Raw genomic sequence first — 21,809 nt, forward strand, 5'->3', positions numbered from 1 at the left:
GAAAGGGTCGGGTCGCATGATGAGTTGCATGGCATAACCAAGCCCACCAGGAAGTAACCCGCAAAGAGCACATGAATAGATTGACGTCTTGAGATACTCGGAATGTGTCTCGGGAACTTTGAGTCCCATGTTCCGGATACATAGCAGCCCTATGTTCCGGGTGGTGGGCGCACACGATCCAGTTCCAGATCGTGGGTTCACATGATCCAAATGCGTCCGTACATGTGGAAGCCTACATCCTGGATGTAGGAAGACCCATGATTTGGATGTGCGGAGATCCCATGATCCGGGTAATGGGAGACTCACGTTTGGAGGATCAACTCCCTCCATTTTCGAGAGGAACCGATCCTCATCCTCACTATAAATACCCATAGGCATTCAGGGATGCTCTACTTGAAATTATTGCGATTAAACCCTTGATTCACATCCTCCTAAGAACTGACTTAAGTATCGGAGTGGGATCAACTAGCTCCGCCAGCAAGCACCCTTACCGACCTTACTGTTTTGTAAGAAAAGACAAGAAGAACTTTCCAGAAGCTTGTGCTACCGAACTAGAAACTGTTTTAACATTGTTGTTATTGCTGGAGCCTTAACCGGCATCTTTGTTGAAGTGGGATTAATATTCACACTCATGAAAGCCTTCTTGTTTTACGAGATTTTGGGCTCGAGTAGTCTTTTGTAGGCCTTTAAGCGCCTTGGTAGTCGTCAACTAGCCGAGTTGGTGTGGTTTTTGGGCTTGAATCCCTTCTACTTTTAACGAACTCGGGCCAAAAAAGTTGTCCCCCGATTCCTCCCACTTGGACAACAACAAAAAAGTTCCCCAACAACCCCTAGTAACACTCTTAGTGCGAATGCCCACTTATTATGAAGTAATTGAATGGCTCCAAAGTTGCTTAATTAAGTAATGACGACTTAAGTTCAAATTTAGGAGGAAGGACTATATGTTCTTCCTATCTCCATAATTACATAATATTTATGTGTATAATATGTTACTTTTCAAGTTATTTATATCGCTGCACTGTTTTTTTCTTCTTTAATGGATTATCTCATCATTGCATGCCAATATAAATAACATAACGTCACCCAACCTCCTTCCCTCTGATTCTTCAATTCTGTTACAATAAAGTGCAGTATATGACTCCATATATGTAAGTTCTATTAATTGTTTTACATGCTTCTACAGTTCTCATTTGTACATTTATGATTAGATAATTGGATATTCAACAATTATAGTGATCACAACTATTAGTTGTTTCACGAGTCTAAGCCAATGCGAGGGTGTAACACCAGGAAATAAAACATGTTTATATTAAATATTAAAAATGAGTAAAATACATGCTGTGCTTAACCAAAGATTGGATATGTAAAATCTATAAGCATTAGGTTAAAAAGATAGGAAAAACAAGATAAAAACTTACAAGAAATTAAGAATAGAGAGGTTTCGTTCTAACGAACTAGGTCTGTTTCGAACGAAACAACATCTTTCATGTGTCAATAACAAACACAATATTGTTTGAACAACATAGCATCTCCATATATCATAAGGAATATGTGTATGAAAACAAACAAACACACTCTCGTTCGAATAAAATCGGATCTGCACGTGTCAGTTAGTGTGTGGGTTAGGGGAAGACAAGACGCTGACTCAACATGCATTTTATACTAGTTTGTTTGAATGAACTTTAATCTTGTTCGAACGAGATGAACATTAGTTAGGCAAATTTGTCTATTTAAGGCCGAGTCACTGAAAGAAAAAGTTGTTTTCCTTTGCCTTTCATCCAGTGAGTGCTTTGATAGCATTCATGTGTGTTTGAGAGTGAATCCTGAATGTGTTAATGAGTGTTTGTGCACGTAGGTTGTAGAAAAAGGAAGAATCCGAAAGAATAGCTTCGAGGGTGAGCTTTCTCATAACTAACTCCATACAATATAATTGTTATAAATGTTTAATGATTATTATAAATAATGTTGTTGTCATTTTGAGGCGATACAGAGTATATAAAAATAGTTGTCCACATTGACCAAACTACTCCTTGCGTGTGAATTCTTTACAAATCCAAGAGTATCACGCGTACAAGAGTTGCACCAATTGCAGGCCACCAAATGCAACTTTGCTCCACGAGCCATCAACACTCTTTACCAAAGTCAAACCAAATACGTTAAAGACCATGCCATTCGTTAAGTGGAAACTAAACCATAACTTTGATACCAATTCTTAGGAAGAGAATTGTTTATGGAGTCCACCAAGAGCACCTTAATAGGCATGTCGGGACACCAGTCCAACTCAAAAGCTTAAACTATAATGAGTTTGGGTCCACTTATGAATATTAGCTATTCACTTTGTTTATTTTTCCTTAGTGTAGGACTCCACACTCACATGTGACTCACAACAAGGTCCATAAGATGAAGTTGTTAGAAGATCCATAAAAAAAGAAGAAGAAAAAAGTAACAAAGATAGGCATGATGAAAGGTCTTAACACCGCAAAGCCCCTAGATTTTTAAGTGAGAAAAGTTATTGACATAATTTTTTATATTTATTTTTTTGTTTTGTTTATTTATTTTTTGTTTTGTTTTCTATTTTTTTTTTTTTTTTTAATTTTAATTTTAATTTATTTATTTTTTTATCCGGTTGAATGCGACTCTCACGGGTGGGGAGAGGTCTTCAGAAGCTGGCGCGTGATTCACACGCGCTAGCAATAGAGACTCCCATCCTTCTACCTCAGTTATCTTTGTTGATTTTATTTTCCTCTGTTGTATTTTTGGGCATTTTTGTATTTTTTTTGTTTTGTTTTTGTTTTGTTTTTTTGTTTTTGTTTTTGTTTTTGTTTTTTGTTTTTTGTTTTGTATATATTCTCTTTATATTCTCAGTAATGGTTATCCATGGTGTTTGAGTCATTTGGATTCCTTATACGCCATTTACCACCTTTATTGGTAGCCCTAGTTCTTGGCATCAGTGCCAAGAATTAATAGGCTCGCATCTTCGAAAGCATTACCCTTATTTGGGTCATTTGGATTCCTTATACGCCATTTACCACCTTTATTGGTGGCCCTAGTTCTTGGCATCAGTGCCAAGAATTAATAGGCTCGCATCTTCGAAAGCATTACCCTTACATTCATTTTTAGTGTTTACGTTTTTATGTTTATTTTGGGTGGCCCAGCCCTAGTTTAATGTAATTTCTTTTCAACTGTGTATATATATATATATATATATATATATAAGAAAAAAGAGAAAAAAAAAATAAAAAAGAAAATAGGTGTATGAGGTGGACTCACAACTCCTTTTGGTTCTTGGATTTATAATGACAAATTTAGATGGGCCATAAGTAATGTAGGTTCTCAATTGGAGCTCTAAGGTTGGGGCGACCAACAGTTGAAACGAAGGTGAGAAAAATGATGGAAGCATGGTCCATTGGTCCTGCACCACCATCATCGATCTCCAAGCTGTATACAATTTGGAAGTGGTGAGATGAGGTGGGAAGCATCTTATAGACTAAAATTGATGATGAATTATGGAGAAAAAGAAGAAATTAAAATGGATGATCCATTCATATCCCTTGTGGAAGTCACCACCATTGTCCATTTTGGAATAGACTAGTTAGTGAGTGTCATAGCCACAGCGATTAGCTCATCAAATGAGGAAACATCATTACTTCATTTGAACTATGTAGTGGTCATGCAGACACTTTTACAGTGAACAACAATATGCTTCCATGCCAATATCCTTAAGGAATATTATATTTCATTTTTGGTTGGTTTTATTACCACTGAGCAAGGTGGTGGTTTAGTGGCACCTGGAGATGAATCCAACAATGCGAATCCTTTATAGGATCATTTCCACGCCCCAGCTAGGTGTCCACTAGTGCCTTCAGTAGGGCTGGATCTAGTTATGACTGAACCGACTTGAAGGAGCGCCTGTTATCTCCTAGTCTAGGCACTTTTTTTCATTAGTTTTTAACGAATATGTGCTACTATATATGGTTACGCTCAGATGGATTTTTTGTATAAACAAAAGAAATATTTTGTTGGTTTTATTGCATGCATACGTATAAAGGACAAATACACTTATGTGCTAGCTTCCATACACAAGAAAGAAAAAGAAGGGATTAAGAGTTAAAAGGATATCAAACAAATTTTGGTCAAAACAAAATAAAATTCTAATAGGCATTAGGACAAGTTTACTTATGTGGTAGCAAACAAATTGTTTTGGTGGTGGGAATATTATGCATGCCTTGATGTGTCTAATCTAATGGGGTCGTGGTGGAGACTTAAAAAAAGAATATTATGTAAGATACGTTCATTGGTAGTGGGAAATAGCTTTTTTCTTGGTTAGGGCATGTCAATCTAACACTTAGTTGCATTTTGGGTCCCCAAATTGGTCATTCCACATGATCTGAATGGAATCTTCTCTCTTTCGTCTTTCTCTCATTAATTATCCCCCATGACCTGATTGAAACGAATCTGTCAAACTTTTCGTAGGCCTACTCTATACTATGTTTGTAGGACACCCTGCCAATCTATGGTATAAGAAATTTTAGTGAAGTGGGTTGGGAGAGAGCTAGGTGCTCTTTAATTTCAGTCTAGCTTCCTTGACGTTTTGATCAATAACAATATCTTTTAACTAGAAAAGAAATGTAGATTTTACATACCTAATTTCAACTAAAATTTCGTCTATTTCTCTCCTTTGCTAGATTGGTAGCCATTGTACTCAAGCTTTATTCTCTAAAAACCACATTGTTTAACGAATCTGCGCTATTACTTTAACCATGCATGTACTCTAGTCTTGATGAGGTCATTAAGGGTTTAAGGAAATAGATTGTAATACTTTGGTCTTATATTAAAAATATAAGTAGCCCATAAAAAAAAAAGAAAAAAAAGTCATGTGTACTAAGTTTCACATTACTTACTGCTGAAAATAAAAAGGGCGTCCATATGGGCGCGCCCTTCAGTATTCAAGTCAGGCGATACAATGCCTGGCTTGTCAAATATGATTGGCTGGCATAACACTTGTCAGTTTTATATGATATATGTTATGATTGTCAGTTAGTTTTTCTAGGGAGCAATTATTTTAAACTGCTCACTCCCCATCAACATGGTGATCGAGATTATATATATAGTCTTCTAATAAATGAGTTGAGATAAGAAATTGTGAAAAGATAGAACTCTCTTTCAGTTTTCCAATAAGTGTTTCTAGACTATGAATTTTGAGAATATTACTCAAATACTTTTTAGTAGTATACTCGACTACCGAGAAGAAGAGGTCTATTAGAGAATTATGTGGAATAATTAATATTTGATTGCAATGTAAATAATATTGCACTGCTCTATTTCGCTGTGCATGACAAATTTTTTTTTTTTTTTTTTTTTTTTTTTTTTCTTCTTTCTAATACTTATTTATTAAGTGAAATTGAACTTTATAAGTGAAGTTAGAGAAGCTTTAACTTAATTAGTTATTTAAAAATGATAATAAAGATGTGACTAGCTGTTCATGTCAAATAATATTTATATATATATATATATATATATATATATATATATATATATATATATATATATATATATATATATATATATATTGTTTGGAAAACATATTCGATTGCATTGATTTTCTTGATCGTTCATGACTTTCTATATATGGTTAGTATAAGCTAATTTCTTGGTATATATAAAAGACAAAAGGCATATATAGATATAGGTAGCTAGGTAATTAGCATGGTTAGCATAGTTGTAGGGAATATAATAATGGAGGATTTTCTTGAGTTTGAAGGGAAGAGGGAGGGGAAAAGGGATGGATCGATGAGAAGCGTACATGTTAGGAAAAGGGATCGAAGAAGATCGCGCTGCACACGCACACGTTGCTTTTTGAGGCCTTTTGCTTAGTTTATATATATATATATTTGATCAATTAATCTCTCACTTTATCTCTTCCTACACACATTCTCTTGTACTAATCCCTCTATATCTGCCTTTTTGTTAAACAAATCACTTGTGCTTTCTTCTTTCTTCCGCCTAGTTTTTCACATCTCTCTCCCTCTCTCTCTCTCTCTCTCTCTCTCTCTCTCTCAAAAGTTTGGGAGCCACGAGTGCAATCATTGTGCAAATAAGCACCACAAAACTCTCTCTCTCTCTCTCTCTCAAAGACATTTGTAAACATGCAAATTAAAGATTTGCCAAGTGATTTAGATCATTTTTTGTTTGTTTGGTTATAAATATAACTCCATATGATCATATCAGTACTTAAGAAGCTGTGCACAAATCATGATTATAACCATCTCTTGGTGGGCGTTCTAAAACATCACACCAACCAGAAGATAAATTATAGTTGACTTCTTTCCCTAACCCGGCCGTATACATACACAAAAACTATTTCTTGCTTCCAATATAATTTCAACTTCAACATGCATAATACTATATATATAAATACACACACAAAGAAATAAATGCATCAATATTGTACAGTGTATTATATATGAAGAATAAAACTATAGGGAAAACTTTATATACACCCTCTAAAGTATAGGCGCTTTTGCATCCATAATATTCTCCAAGTTAATGTTGGTATTTCAAGAATTTTTTCCTTTTAATTTCATTCCTTTTTTTTTTTTTTTTTTGGTTAATATGCTTGAAATGCAAAAACTAATAACAATAATAATTCCATCCACATGGCTGTGGGTCACCTAACCCTTAGGATAATTTTTTTTTTTTTTTTTTTTTTTTTTTTTTTTTTTATATATATATATATAAAGACGGGCATTTTAACAAAAAAAATGGGTGAAATCAAAAGGAAAAAATTGTAGGAATACCGACATTGCAAATTTTTAAACTTCGAGAGTATGATTGCAAAAACGCCTATACTTTAAGAGATATAAGTGAAGGTTTCCCAAAAAATTATTACCAAATAGCTTAGAGTACTTTTGAATGCCGCTTCCCTAATGTGAGAATATGATTAATTCAATCTCAAAATACCTTGTAATGAGAGTATTATATCCTTGCATCAACAAAATCTCTAAATGTTAATGAAAAAGTGATATCAGTCTTTCACTAATTTTGATTATCTTTAATTTAGTATCCACCTTAATTATCGACAATTTAAAATTTTAAATGGAACCAATGATAATCAAATTGTGAACCAATGCGCACCGTTAAAGGTTAAAACTATGGCAGTAATAATTGAAAGTAAAGGTAAAACGGATTATAAAAATTGGAGAGGCAAAATGTTTTCCAGATAATTTCATTATTATGTCGTGTCATATATATGTTGTTGAAGTGGAGGACTGTTCTGTAGAATAGTAAAATCAAGGCTGTGTTTGCCAAATCAAATGCATCATTAATTATATATTCCTTATTTAATTGCCATTCATCATAGGCTGCTAAAAGGATTTGCCGACCATATTTGTTTACGTTGAATTCATATATACCATACTAATAATTCTATTTTTCTTTTATCTTCTTTTCGACCGAGGTCTCTACAAGAGCTAATTTTCAGATACATGCTATTGCACGTTAAATGGACCGTTTTTCATCATTGTTATGAAAGTATTCCCATGTCGATCTCTTTCTTTTATTTCTTCTGTTTGCATCAAGAGTATGAAAGACTCACTTTGACCCCTTTCTCCTCCGATTTTGTATCTCGGAAAAGAAAAGAACAAGAAAAAGAAAAAAACCTAGATTATAGCCTCAAAAACCTCCATGTTGACTAGATTTATAAATTAACATGGAATTTAGTGAATTTAACACAAAAAGGGTATCGCCCTTTTACCTCCCTAAGCATTTCATAGTGGCCAATTAAGGTGTATAATGAGCCGCATAAGTTGACTGTACAAGCTGGCACAAATTGGCCTTGGCAATAATAATACTTCATAATACAGTCGACACCAATTCACACCATACTACAAAGTTAGAAGGGCCTTCTTTTTCAAAAAGAAAATATAGTTAAAGAGAGAATATTGTACGCTTTAATGTCACTAGCTACTTAAGGGTTGTTTTACTCGGTGATCTCACCGAGATACGGAGAATGACCGAAACTAATTAAATAAAGTAGGGTCGACAATTTTTGATACGATTAGTGAATTTAATACAAAATTAAATGGTCAAAGTTGAAGAGTTTGATCCGTTTAATTAAATGGATCGGATTAGGGTTAATTAATATAGTTTTATACCCAAGCTTCGTCGACATAACCTGAACTTGACACGTAAACACGAACGGACACCCCTAATATTAAGCCAGAGAAACCATATGTTACCAACTTTTTTTTTTTTTTTTTTGTTAGTAATGCTATTTAATAGTTCGTTATATATACAATTATCATGCAATTGCAATGATATGACAATAAAAATTAATATTTGAATTAATAAATTTTTTTTTTTAAAAATTAATGATTGATTTTTATTTACACGTTATCACAATTATATATCGGTCTGCAAAATATGAAAAGAGAGAGAATGGGACCCAGAGAAATATAGGGTGTGATGCTGTAGGATCCCCATCTTCTGTACATACGATCCCCACACATGAATAACTTTCCTTGCTTTTTGTTTTAGGAAGAAAAGTAAGGATCTAATGTCACTTCATGTGAGTGTAGGGAGAGAAAAGAGGTAAATGAATTAAATAATGGTGGGGGGGGGGGGGGGAGGAGGGGCAGGGGGTAAAAAAACGGTTTAATAATTGGTATATATAGCACGTCATCATTGCCACCCTGGCAGTAGTTCGGGCACTTGGAGTTACATGCACGCGCTCTGATCATTTCTCATAAGCACAGAAATTATCTTACGCTAATGCAAATCGGCGTTTTGTTAGATCTAAATATCCATAGATTCCGTTTGTGTGTGAAACAGGCATTGTATATAAAGGAACAGCGTCTAAAAGGAAAACGCTCTCTCTCTCTCTCTCTCTCTCTCAATCATCTTCTACTACTTCTTTCTCTCCACAGGCGTGGCTTTTTTGCTTTCATTGCTCTCTCTCTCTCTCTCTCTCTCTCTCTCTCTCTCTGTGTCAAAGACATCAAGCACCCATCAATGCCCATGCTTTGCTTTCTATCCTCCTCATTTGCCCCCCTGACACTGTGAGGGAGCAAACAGAACACAAACACCCCTTGTCTTTCAAATGTCTTGCTTCTTTCACATACAATCATGCTTGCCTCCATTAACACCTCTTACTTTCTCTCTCTGTGAAGCAGACAACAAAGAGAAATAATTGATATCTTTCCTGTTTGGCTGTTTCCCTTCTGTATAAAAAGGCATGGATAGGTGGGATAAACCGGGACGAGAAGATCGGCACGGACGCCGGAAAGAGAACCCATCTTTCTCGTCCACTCTTCTCGACGCAATTTACCGGTCCATCGACGAAGGGCACGGCGAAGAAAGAGAAAAGGAGCTCATTCTCTACAGAGAAAGTACCATGAGGAAGAAACAGAGCAGCGGCCAGCTGAAAGAGCAAGAAGAAGAAATGGCGAGCTTTCGACGAGCATGCATGATCGAGAAGTGGATGGACAAGAAAGTTAACGAAAAGGTCGTCGTCCGCCGAAACTCCACGGCGGATTTCGATAGAAAATCGCGAAACGACCGCGGTTTTCATCGTCTGTTGCAGAATTCGAGCTCGAGCTCTTCGGAGTCCAGTTCCGGAGGGGGGTTCTCGTCGTCGGAGTCGTCTGAATCGGTTTATGCGTTGAAATCAAGGTCTTCATGCTACGGTATGCAGCGGCCGAAGCCTATTCGGACCAGTTTTTCTGGCCAGAATCCTCAATCGGAAAAGCCAAAGCACGAGAACGGCTTCGTGAAGACCAAATCCAAGGCCTTGAAAATCTACGGCGATCTGAAGAAGGTGAAGCAGCCGATATCGCCGGGCGGACGCCTCGCAAGCTTTCTTAACTCTCTTTTCACTGCAGGAAACGCGAAGAAGGCAAAGATGTCGTCGTCGGCCTACGAAACCAGTTCGGAGAGAAAATCCAAGTCTACCGCAACGTCTACATGTTCTTCCGCTTCTTCGTTTTCACGGTCTTGTCTAAGCAATACGCCTTCTTCGAGAGGACAATTCAGCAATGGCGGCGGCGTGAAAAGGTCGGTGAGGTTTTGCCCGCGGGTTAGCGTGATTGTGGACGAGGATTGCAGGCCAAAGGACGCGGCCGAGATAAAATGTTATGTAATGGGAGCGAATTATCGGGTTGAGGAAGTCGCCAAGGATTTGTTCAAGAGTTATCAGAAAGAGATCAAGGAAGACTTGCATATGAAAGACGTTCTTCAAGAAGATTCTGATGATGATGATGCCGCCAGTTGTTCAAGCTCCGATCTGTTCGAACTGGATAATCTTTCGGCCATCGGGATCGAGAGGTACCGCGAAGAATTGCCCGTCTATGAGACAACACACTTCCATACTAATCGAGCCATTGCCAATGGCTTACTACTGTAATTTCCAAATAACTCGGAAGTTTTTTTTTTTTTTTTTTCCTTTTCAATGGTTTTTATTTAGCCTTTTTAATCAATGGTATGGGGGTTTACTCGAGACAATAATATTTATGTTATTGTATAATGTGTTTTTTTATTTAATTTTTTAACCTATCTTTTTTTTTTTTTTTTTTTGGTTTTATGTGAAACGAAACCGCTAATCATTGCTATAAAACTTGATAATGTGACAAGAAAACTCTATGTTTAGATCATCACTTAAGATAAAGATAAAAAGAATCAAAGACGGCCGCAATCCTTTTACTATTACAATATCTAGTTATATAACAATTGTATAGCAGTATGCTAAATAATAATATTACTCATATCTATATCTATGTATATGTGTTACTATTTTTTTTTCTTATTTAATTTTTGGGTAAAAGAGAAGTGGGATAGCTTGAGAAAAAAAAAATGGAGGGTGTGATAATTTGTAAAAGATAAAGAAAGTGAGGAAGAAGTCATTGAAGATTCAAAGAAGTTGTTCACACGCGAAAATGGAAAAAAGGTAAAGAGGTGAAGTAGATGAGGTTAAAAGCAAAGGCAGATTTTCTTCTCTTCCAGCCATGTTAAGAAAGAGAGAGTGAGAGTGGGACCTCCTTTTGCTTGAAGATGACACCATCTCTCCATACACACTACGTGTACGAGGCAGTATTAGTCAAAAAAGTGGTTCCTGTTGTTAATCCATTGGTGGCTTTTAATATATTTTTATTTTTATGCAAAACTCTCTTTATTAAATTAGATTTGGATTAAAGTGATCAGTGACCGGAGAATGATTTTTATTATTCTCCGAAATCATTCTCCGGTGGTGGCATTGTTTTACAGGCAGTAAAAGGAGGTGAATTGATGGGTTTTATGGAAAGAAAGGAGGGAGGTAGATGCACGGTCTCAAAAGCTGTGGACAGAAGGATCTAATCTTTGATTCTCTTAAGCCTTGATGTCAAAGTTGGTTGGCTTCTTGATAAAATAAAAATATTGCTCTAATTTGGTTGGGATGTAAGCCAAGAGCAATGGCTTAATTAAAGGTGTTTGAAAGATTTCTCAAATTTCTTCAAATACTGCTATTAAGCCCCCTTTTTTCAAACTACAAAATCACTACTCTAAAGACAATTAACATTTCTCTTCTTATTTCTCAAGAAATGTTATACATATTTTCATGTATATATTTTCTCGCATGTGTGGCACTACAAATCACATTAGATTTTAGATATATAGTTCATTATTAAATTTTAAATTTAATTATAATTTTTAATGATGCATGCGTCAAGAAATTTAAATTTAAAAATGTGTGTATCATTTCTCTTATTCGTTACATGTCTCATGTATATCAATGCTACATGTCTCATGCATATGAATGAGCAAAGTGAATAAGTGACCAAAAGGGCATTAGTTTTGCACATGAAAGGTGTTTCGATCTCTTCCATCATTTGGGGTGAGACTAAAACAACCAGATAAAATATTCATGTGACTGGGACAGGGCATATATGAAATTATTTGCCCTACGAATATAAGTATTATGCGAGTTAGGGCAATAGAAAGAGTTACAGTAATTACAAAGCTCTCCGGTTGATAAGTAAAAAAGAGTCATTCCATGATGTTACTTCTCTGTAAATGCCTTTGCTGAGTGTATGTACTCGATCGTGTTAGTGTAAAATGATTGAATTACATATTGGAAAGATATGTAATATAACACAATTGAGCTCAAATTTATAGGCTTAAGCATTGGGTTAAATGGTGTCCATGTTAAATCACCACTTGTTCTAAAAGCTTAAGCTTATAAGAAGAGATAAATTTAAATTTGTTATCAGAGACAAAGGTCCTGATTTCGAACCTTGACTCCGTTATTTACCTCTCATTTTACTTAAATATTTCACGTGTTGGGCCTCACCTATTAAAAGGAAGTCTGAACCCAAACGTGAGGGGGAGTGTTAAACTATTTTGATTAAGTGATTAAATTTAACTCTTCCTATAAACTTAAACTTTTAGGACAAGTAGTGATTAAACAGTCCAAACATGCAATATTATAGTCTTACGGAAAGACTTTCAAAGTGTCAATATTCGTAATAAGTGGTATTAGAACAAATGGTGGTATGTGGTGGAATGGCGTAGGCATTGATAAGAGTCTTTGGAATAGGGACAAAAGTGACAGGTGCATGTATAGATGATGGTCCCTAGAATAAAGGGCAAAGATTCGTGGTGCAGGCACAAACGAGAGTCCCTAAAGTAAGGGCAAAGGTGCATGCACTGCATGGCACTATCAAACCCACATAACACACATTTGATCAGGGAGACGACCCGCAACCATAAGATTGATAAAAAGCTTCTATTTGAGGGGGGAGTGTAGTAATGTGGTGATTGACTCACATGCGAGGGAAAATTTTTGATGATGGAGTAAGGGCAAAAATCTATGGCACAAACCAACCAGTTAGGCCACATAGCACACAAGTGATTAGGGAAATGACCATAAAATTGATAAAAAGCTTTTTTGTTTGAAGGGGAGTGTAGTAATGTGGTGATTGACTCACACGTGATGGAAGATTTTTTATGATGGAGTAAGGGCAAAGGTATATGGCACAAACAAACCAGCTAGGCACCGTAGCACACAAGTGATTAGGGAGATGACACATAAAATTGATTAAAAGCTTCCATGAGAGAGAGAGTATAGTAATGTGGGATATAATCAAAATCAAGAGATATATTGCAAGATATCACGATTGCTATCGGTAATGAGAAAGATATTGATATTTTAGAATATCATGTACACAAATTATATATATATATATATATAGAATACAAACGTGTATGAAAAATTTAGAAAAAGGAAAATATTCAAATGTATAGGGTAAAAATATGGGATTTTAATACAAAAAATATTACTCGATATCTCATAAATCTAGAAAAATATAAGTCGTTTGACCCCCTCCATTATCATCCATATATTCAAAATTTAAACCTGAATTAAAATGTCTTCATGAAGCTGATATGTGATACAAACTTCATGTAGAACTCATTTTTGAAAACTGACCTATAAATGGAGGATGACCAAGAGATTATATACACAGGTTAAGATTTTACTTAAGCTATGTGAGACACTTAATTGGAATCGTAATATACCATCACGCTCCGCAGTTGAAATTCATGGTGACCCACTCTATTGACACTGACCTGATAGTAGTTATTTCTCTTTTGACGATTCTGCTCATTTATCAGTATTCAATGACTTAACACTATGTCTATATATAATACCAAGACATTTTAATCTAACTTATTGCTCGCCCCCTCCGTACTTGACCACAAATCCGCAACCCCTTCAATCTCATACTCGTTGAGCTGCATCCAATCCTATATTCGACGTGGTGATTGGCTTCGATACCAAATGATACAAATCTCAAGTAGAACTCACATTTCAAAATCGGCTTGCAAAAAAAGGGTATCTAAAAGCTCATATAAACACAATTAAAATTGTACTTAAGTTATATGGAACGCTTAAGATTGTAACAACGTAAACTTCATTTTTATCATAACAACGCAAAATGAAACTTTACAAGGAATCACAAATTCTTTAAATCAAAGGAGCGAACACAAAAGAAAAATTTGCTCTAGTTATTTGGCTCCTAACATATGCTTGTTTATGTTATATATATAACATATACTCTCTCTCTCTCTCTCTCTCTCTCTCTCTATATATATATGTATATTTTAAATTTTCTCTCTTTATTCCAGCAACCAATCCCTATATAAGTATTTTTTTTTGAAGAAGATATAACTTGTGTGAAAGATTAATGTTGTTGGAAAAATTACTCTCTGGATCAGATAAGTCCGACCTATTTGCATGCATATATATTATTTGCAAGTAAACTTTTAATTAGGAATAATCTTATTTAGCAGACGGTTATATAATTATTATACATACAACTTAACAATATGGCCGTAAAAATTAGTCATCAGATCATTGCTCGTAAAAATAAAATAAAAAACTAAGGATTGAATTTTACTATCATATAATCTAAATTGTATGATAGTCGTATATCATTCTGCTGAATAATATTAATCCTTAATTAGTTGTTGTGGTCGACGATAACTTTCTTATTCTAAATGTTAATATATATTCAACCAGTATAATTGTATGAAATTGTCTAAGAGTGGTGGAGCAGGACCCCTAAATCTTAACAGTCAGATAATCTAATTAAGTTATCATAACATAGTCTTAACTAACATATTTTTCCAGGCAAAACGAAGAAGTTAGCTTGAACTGTAGGAAAAGGAAAAGGCTATCCTATGGTCAAAAGTCTTGTAGGCTTGAAATGGCTAGATTCGAAAATGGTATATATAGGAGGGTTGGGGACCAGTGATGCCCTAACGACAAATTAGTTAATGCAATTTGCCATGCCACTTGAAAATTGTTGGCTTGAATATATGTATATATACTTTTTCTAAAGTTTTAATTAGACAATTAAGATTAATAAAGAAATAATCAAGTTTTAAGAGTTGATTTGATAAACTAGCTATATATATAGATTAGTATTACGGTACGGTTGGTGAAGTGGGGAAGTTGACAACAATGATGAACTTATATTGACAGATAGTGGCCGTTGACTATTCTAATGGGTAGACATAGCCCTAATCATGACTATAATCGTTCCCTTAATCATAAGCTTTTTTTTTCCCAACCATTTCTACAAACTCAAAATGCATGTTACAATGTTACATCAAACTTGTTAAGCACATTTCACCAGCTGGAATGATAGATATATAAATAATTGAATTTTGATTAATTTCCTCTTTTGGTGGGTGTTATTTAGACCGTCAATTTTTAACACGACTCGCGAACTAAATACAAAATTAGCGGGTCATAATTGATGGATCTGACTCGTTTAATTAAATGATCGGGTTATAGCCGACTTATAAAATCTTATACTTATGTTTCGACACGACCAAAACCTGACACGGGACATAAAAACTGATAATTTTTGACACGATTTGAGAATCCGACATAAACTCAATACGAAATTAGCGAATTAGGATTAAAGGGTCTGACCTGTTTAATTAAATGGATCAGGTTTAAGATGATCTAAATAATCTTATACCCATAGCTCGACATGCACGACCTAAACCTAACAGGCGAACACGACTTGTCATCCGATCCCTACTGACATCCGAACACGACTTGTCATCCATACTGACATCGAACTCCATACAAAAAACGAGCTGTTACCATCCCTAGCTATGTAGATATGATATGATATGTATTAGTGGGGTGAGACTTGCCTGAGCGTGTCACATAACAACCATGCAGAAGTCGCTAACGGATAACAAATTGAGCAAGACAGTAAGTACAATTTTATGTGGCTTACAAATCGGATGACCAATTAGAGTTAGGGTTCCAGTTCCACACCACAAATTGGTTGATCAGTACCTCGGTCCTGTCCATGTACAAGGGTGCATGCTGGGTCACGTACATTGCAAAAGTCTATGTTTTATTTAGAATTGTTTTGTTCCAAAAGATAGGCAGTCTAACTAAAGCCTCAAATTTCTTATGTTTATCGATATATATATCTTTCCTCACCAATTAGTGTTCGTTCTTGCGTTCTTCTCAATAATTTTGCCAATAATATAATTACAAAGTATGTGGGTTGTCGAATTTGTAAATCTATCTTCGAAATATATAATTAATTGCTATCTTCCAAATATATAATAATAATAATTATAATTATAAAATTCAAGTTTAATGTCTTTATAGCTGGCAAGATGAGATCGAACCACCAAATGGGCTCAATAATTTCTTCTTCTTCTTTTTTTTTTTTTTTTTTTTTTTTTTTTAATTATTATTTTTATTTTGAATATTATGACTAATTACTATAGCTGTGAATCTATATTTACGTGGTTTATAATTGATTCTCAATATGAACGTTACCTGGGGAAGGTTCGAATTATTCTTCTTCAAATTCAAATTCAAAAGGGCAAAAAAAGAAAGAAAAAGAAGTAAAAGGATGGGAAGAAATATTCATGTGTGATTCTGTGAGCAAAAAAACGACGCGGATGTGAACTGAAGTGGTCAAGTGGGGGATGGACCACCCGTGCACTCGCATCCAAGCGTGCCACTGGAACTGACACACAACTACGCAAGTTAGATTTGGAAGCCAGCCGAGCCAGCCCAGTGTACTGGCTTTTTTCACCGCACGTGATGGGCTGGGCCAGCGTGTCGCAGAACTGTCGCGCATGCACACGTGTGCTCCTTCTCTCACAGATCCCCGTAGGATCCGCTATCAAACAGGGACACACATCAAAATATCGATCGCCAGGGCTTTGCTTGGGGGACCGCCTCTTTCATTAACTTTGCCCCCCGACTGCCTAGCATAAAAATCACCACCACTCGCCCTCTGACACCTGTACCACTCGGCCACGTGTGAGTGGTCAAGCTTGTTGCTCTCCCGTTACCATAAAGCCCATGTAAGTTTTGATCGGTGGTCTTCTTTTGGGATGGGTAGTGTTGGGAAAGAGAAAAATAGGGGGAAGAGAAAGAGGGAGACCGGGGCAGCTTTAGCAAAAGAAAAGAAGGGTTTGTGTGTGTAGGAGTAATAAAGAGAAAGTGATGAGAATTTTGGTGATCCCGAGAAGATTGCTCTCATGGTGAAACTGCTTACATTAACGGCAGCGTAGCTAGCTTTTCTTTTCTCTTCATTTCTCTTCTCTCTCTTGGAAAGAAAGAGATCGAGAAAGAGGGGAATCCTGTTGTATAATGAGATGGTGACATTTGATTGGCCTCCATGAGTTTCTCAAATGAATCGATCGAGGAGCTTCCTTTTGAGCAAGTTTAAGTAGGAAATGGTTAGAATATTAATTTAGATGATTAAGAATGTCATTTTCTATCATTTTTAGTTTTTAGAATAAGTCGTGGTTTTAGTTAAATATTCTACGTATTAGATAGAACAAATGGTGCGGTTTATCGATCCCGAGTTTGAAACTTGTTCCATGCATTAATAGTTGTTCAGTCTATTAAGGTTAGGGAATTAAGACTTAGGTTTTGACTGGGAAGATGATATATATATATATAGTCCAGTTTGAAGCCAGTACTAGAAGTGCAAAGTGCTCAAAATGGGTTTTGATTTACATCACCTATATATGAATGGATTATGTCTGTAAGCAAGAATATAATGTATTCCTTTTCACTTTCTGAGCTATCTATAATAATCAGAATGTGTTCAAATTAATTTAAGATTATTACTTCATTATATTATATTTAGATAGATAGGTGGACAGGGTCTGTGACAAAATTAAGCCTTTTTCATTTTTATAATGATCTTCTTCTTATCATGCATGTGTCCTTTAAAAGTACTTTTAGCTTTGAGTTGGTTTATTTTAAGATCCTTTAATTTGCTCATGTGGACATAGAAATTAATTACTAGCTAGCTTTGAATTGAAGGATCCTGCAACGTGCAGTGTAGACACAACTGATCGAGCATGACCTTTGAATACAGTTTATTTTGGTCATTAAGTTGAATCACTGCCGCCATAAACAAATTACTTTCTTGAGCTTGCATGCTTCATATCCCTTTTTCATGTTTATTTCAAATAAACTAACAATCACTAGTTCAATTAATTTCATAAAGTCAATTACCACATCCTTTCTAAAGGATGATATTAAATGAAGAAAAAGTGATCAGAAAATAATTGTGAAAGAAACTTGTATTTTTTTTAATCTAACTTTCTTGTTTAATAAAGTGGCCTATTTATAGTTAAATGAGGCAAGAAAATAAATAAAATATCGTAACTATAAAATTATACAATAATATCAAATAGTACTGAAATTTGTGAGATAATATTTTTCGTAATATGCTGAGAATATTACCAAAATATGCTATCACAAATATGACGGGTAACGTATTCTAACATTAAACTGAGAGATTTTCATCCAGAATTTCTCTTCTTTACTCTTTTATTATTCCTTTTTTTTTTTCTTTTTTTTTTTCTTTCTTTTTTTTTTTTTTTTTTTTTTTTTTTTTTTTTTTTTAAATCTTTTTGTATATGTGCTTCAAAGTTTTATCAGACCTATATATGTTACAGAGCAAGAAGTAATCAAAACTCTTTACAAAGAAATAAACCTTCAGAAAACCTGAAGACACTTCACCTATTTTCTCTCTTTTTACTCTGCCTTTTAATAAGCAGGATACGACCAGGTTTACTAGTTAAACTAATTTGTGTGGTTATGGCTAAGTAGGTTCTTATCGTCTAGGCTTTTACTGTGTAGCTTCTAACGGGCATGTGCTATTATGATTTCATTCAGGTAGAATAACTACAGTTATTCTCTCCCACTTGTCTTTTTCTCAGGAAAAAAAAAAAAGAGAAAACTTTACTTATAACTCTACTTTCACTCATTTTTAAAGAAGATACCTAAACTTTAAAACGTCTCAATTTAAAGTATCTATTTTTTCAGAAAGTTTCAATCTCAGTATTCCGCAGAATTTTCCGTTAAATCTTATCAAAATTCTCAAAATATCCATGGGTTTATTTTATTTTTTTAAAAAAATTTATAAAAAATCTCAAAGATTCATGCATATGTATTTTTATAAATCCCATTAAATTCTATCAAACACCTAAATTTTAGCAATTTTTTTCTTCTTAAAATATGAATATTTTGAAAATTTTGACAGAATTTAACCCAAAATTCTAACGGATGACTGATATTAAAACTTTTTGAAACAATAAATATCTTAAATTAAAACGTTTTAAATTTAGATACATTCTTTCTTTTATTAAAAGGAATGAAAGTTTTACAAGTGTAGTCGTCCAAAAATGAAAGAAAACCGGCCATCCAAGAAGGATAATGATTGCGCGGAATATCGTGACGTTTGAAACTCATTTTAGATATGCATCTCATCAAATTGCGCTTTCAAGTTCGTACATACACACTCACTTTATCTTTTAAATAGACAAAGAGGAGACTCTGCTTTCAAGAACCAGAAAAGAAACGAATTTTATAGCTAAAATTTGTTAACATATCACATGGCATGAGTAGCGCCTATATCTAGCTACCCAAAAGAAACAAGCACTAGCGGCCAGGACCAAAGCATCATGAAACTAGTCCAGGCCAGAAAAATAAGGCTGTCACTTCCATAAATTTAATGCTTAGGATCCCATTTAATTAAGTCGTCGCTGGTAATAAGTTATCATTCACGACATCTCGGCTTAGGTTAGGAAACTATTAATTTGTGACGACGACCTTAAACACTATCAGCAGCGACGACCGTATCGATCGACAGTCGGGACTGTTGTGCAATATATGATCAAAGATCATAAGTGAATAGTTTTTTTTTTTTGAAAAAAAAAAAGGGAATATTGGAAAAAATATCTGTTCCTTTCTTTAATTTGAAGCTTCCAAGTGATCCTTCATAAAGGTTCTGGAGCAGAGACTCTTTCCACATAAGGACAATCAATGAAATACTGCAGCTTTCACGGGGGCTATGAAAGCATGTTAACAACTTTGACTGCCATAATTATAGAGAAAGCGATTGCAAAGGACTTATTACCTAGCTTTCAGTGCAGGCTTGGAAGAAATCTCGATGAATTTTGGCATCAATTATGGCGTTCGTTCAAAGATAATAGAATGTGGAATATAAAAATAAATACGAAGAATTACATGTTTTCGTCTCTTCCTTCGCATTATAAAGTTCAAATCACTAAATTTTACTCTTATTCTTTTAAGTGATGATTACGATATGAGATAGAGATATGATACGTATCTAACGACTTTAATATACAATTTCAACAATTTTTATTTATTTATTTATTTATTTTTTATTAAAAAAAAAAATCAACCATTGGATATGTAGAACTTACATTTAGGAAAACAGATCTAATGATTAGCTTGAAAAAAAACTTAGAGTTGTACGAGAGTTGTGTAGAAGTTATAAGCGTATCATTTCTCTTACAATATAACATACTCATATTTATATGAGAATTAGATAATACAAATAAATTTTAATTACAACTAGATGATAGTATTCAATTGTAGTTTGAATTCTTGAACTCATAATGTACCCTAACACTCGTGATGATAATGACTGGAGTTTTAGTAGCCTGAATGATTAGGAAAAAGCCACCAGCGGCTAGCTACCACGGCCACTAGCTCTGAAGCTCGCCTACCACCACCAAATTATGTCTTTTTCCAGCATCGAAGTTTCAGGAGCATTGACCCCAGAAGCCCTAGTGGTGGGAAAGGCAACGTGAAAGCTTGTTATGAAATGTGGTAGGTCAGCGACTCACCGGCCCACTGTGCGTGTATGCATGCCTCCAGATGCCTTGTGCTTATTGTGGGAAAATCGCTATCTTTAGGCGGCTACCACCATCGAGTGGTCGGCCTAGAAAAATAGTGAAGCACATTTACTCTGGACCTTCAAAAATGATGACTCAAAAAAATGGTTTTCACAGAAGGCACCCCTCTCTTTCAAGAGGATTCCCGGCATGTCAAGCCGCCCTAATAAAGTTCTTTCGTTTTGCATCGAATTAAACCACACGTACGTTCTACCACCTGTGGGAGCCCTGGCCCCAGTAGCTGGAGTGTATAATGTTTAGGAATGAATTCACACCATTATGCAGTCAGTTAATTTGGTAATTGCCAAGAAACAAGGGCCGGCTCCATGCATGGCTGAGCCAATTAGGCTCCTGGCCGAAGGCCTGTAAAAAATTCTCCAAAAAAAAAAAGGTTTTTAATCTTAAATTTATTAAAAAAAAAAAGTAAAAAAAAAAAGAGAAAAAGTAAAAGGCCTCAAGTAAAATAAAATGAGAGAAGGCCATTTGATACGCTATGAGAGTTTTATATATATATATATAAAAAAAGGTTGATGTAGCATGCTTAAAATCTTTGAAAATTTCAAAATAATGCACGAACTCACTTTCTTTTTTTTATATATATATATATATATATATATATATATATATATATATATATATATTTTTTCTTATTTTGTTTCATCACTTCTAATCTTTTGCTCTTTATAATTCTTTATTTCTTTGATATTTTATAGGGAAATGATATATACACGCATTATAAGTGCACAACTCCAAAGCATATTGGGGTGGAGTCTACACATGTAGGTCCGATCTCCCCAATGTCCCTTGAAGTTGTTCACTTGTAGTGAACTTATTATAATTCTAACATTTTCTTATTTTATATGTTATACTTACTATCAGACAAAACATAAACATAAAAATTTGATTAATAATCTCATATCTAAAAAAAGCTAGAAAAGGTTGGCACAAATTGAAAATGGTTCAAAATGCACCCATCAGTTTGATATGGACTGACACAACTTAAAAACGTTGAATGATAGATTGTAATCTTTGAATTAAGATGAAAGCAATTGATTTGTTTTGAAAGT

At 34.7% G+C, this 21,809-nt stretch overlaps 1 protein-coding gene across 1 annotated transcript; it reads left to right on the top strand.

The window, feature by feature from the left end:
• Window positions 1-8,787: 8,787 nt before the first annotated feature.
• On the top strand, window positions 8,788-10,519 carry LOC133865055 (protein BIG GRAIN 1-like A). Its single transcript, XM_062301524.1, has one exon. It carries the CDS (start codon window positions 9,233-9,235, stop codon window positions 10,397-10,399), a length of 1,167 nt encoding a protein of 388 aa, XP_062157508.1. The 5' UTR covers window positions 8,788-9,232; the 3' UTR covers window positions 10,400-10,519.
• Window positions 10,520-21,809: the final 11,290 nt, after the last annotated feature.

The sequence above is a fragment of the Alnus glutinosa genome, chromosome 3 (genome assembly GCF_958979055.1).
Source record: "Alnus glutinosa chromosome 3, dhAlnGlut1.1, whole genome shotgun sequence".
Taxonomy (NCBI): Eukaryota; Viridiplantae; Streptophyta; class Magnoliopsida; order Fagales; family Betulaceae; genus Alnus; species Alnus glutinosa.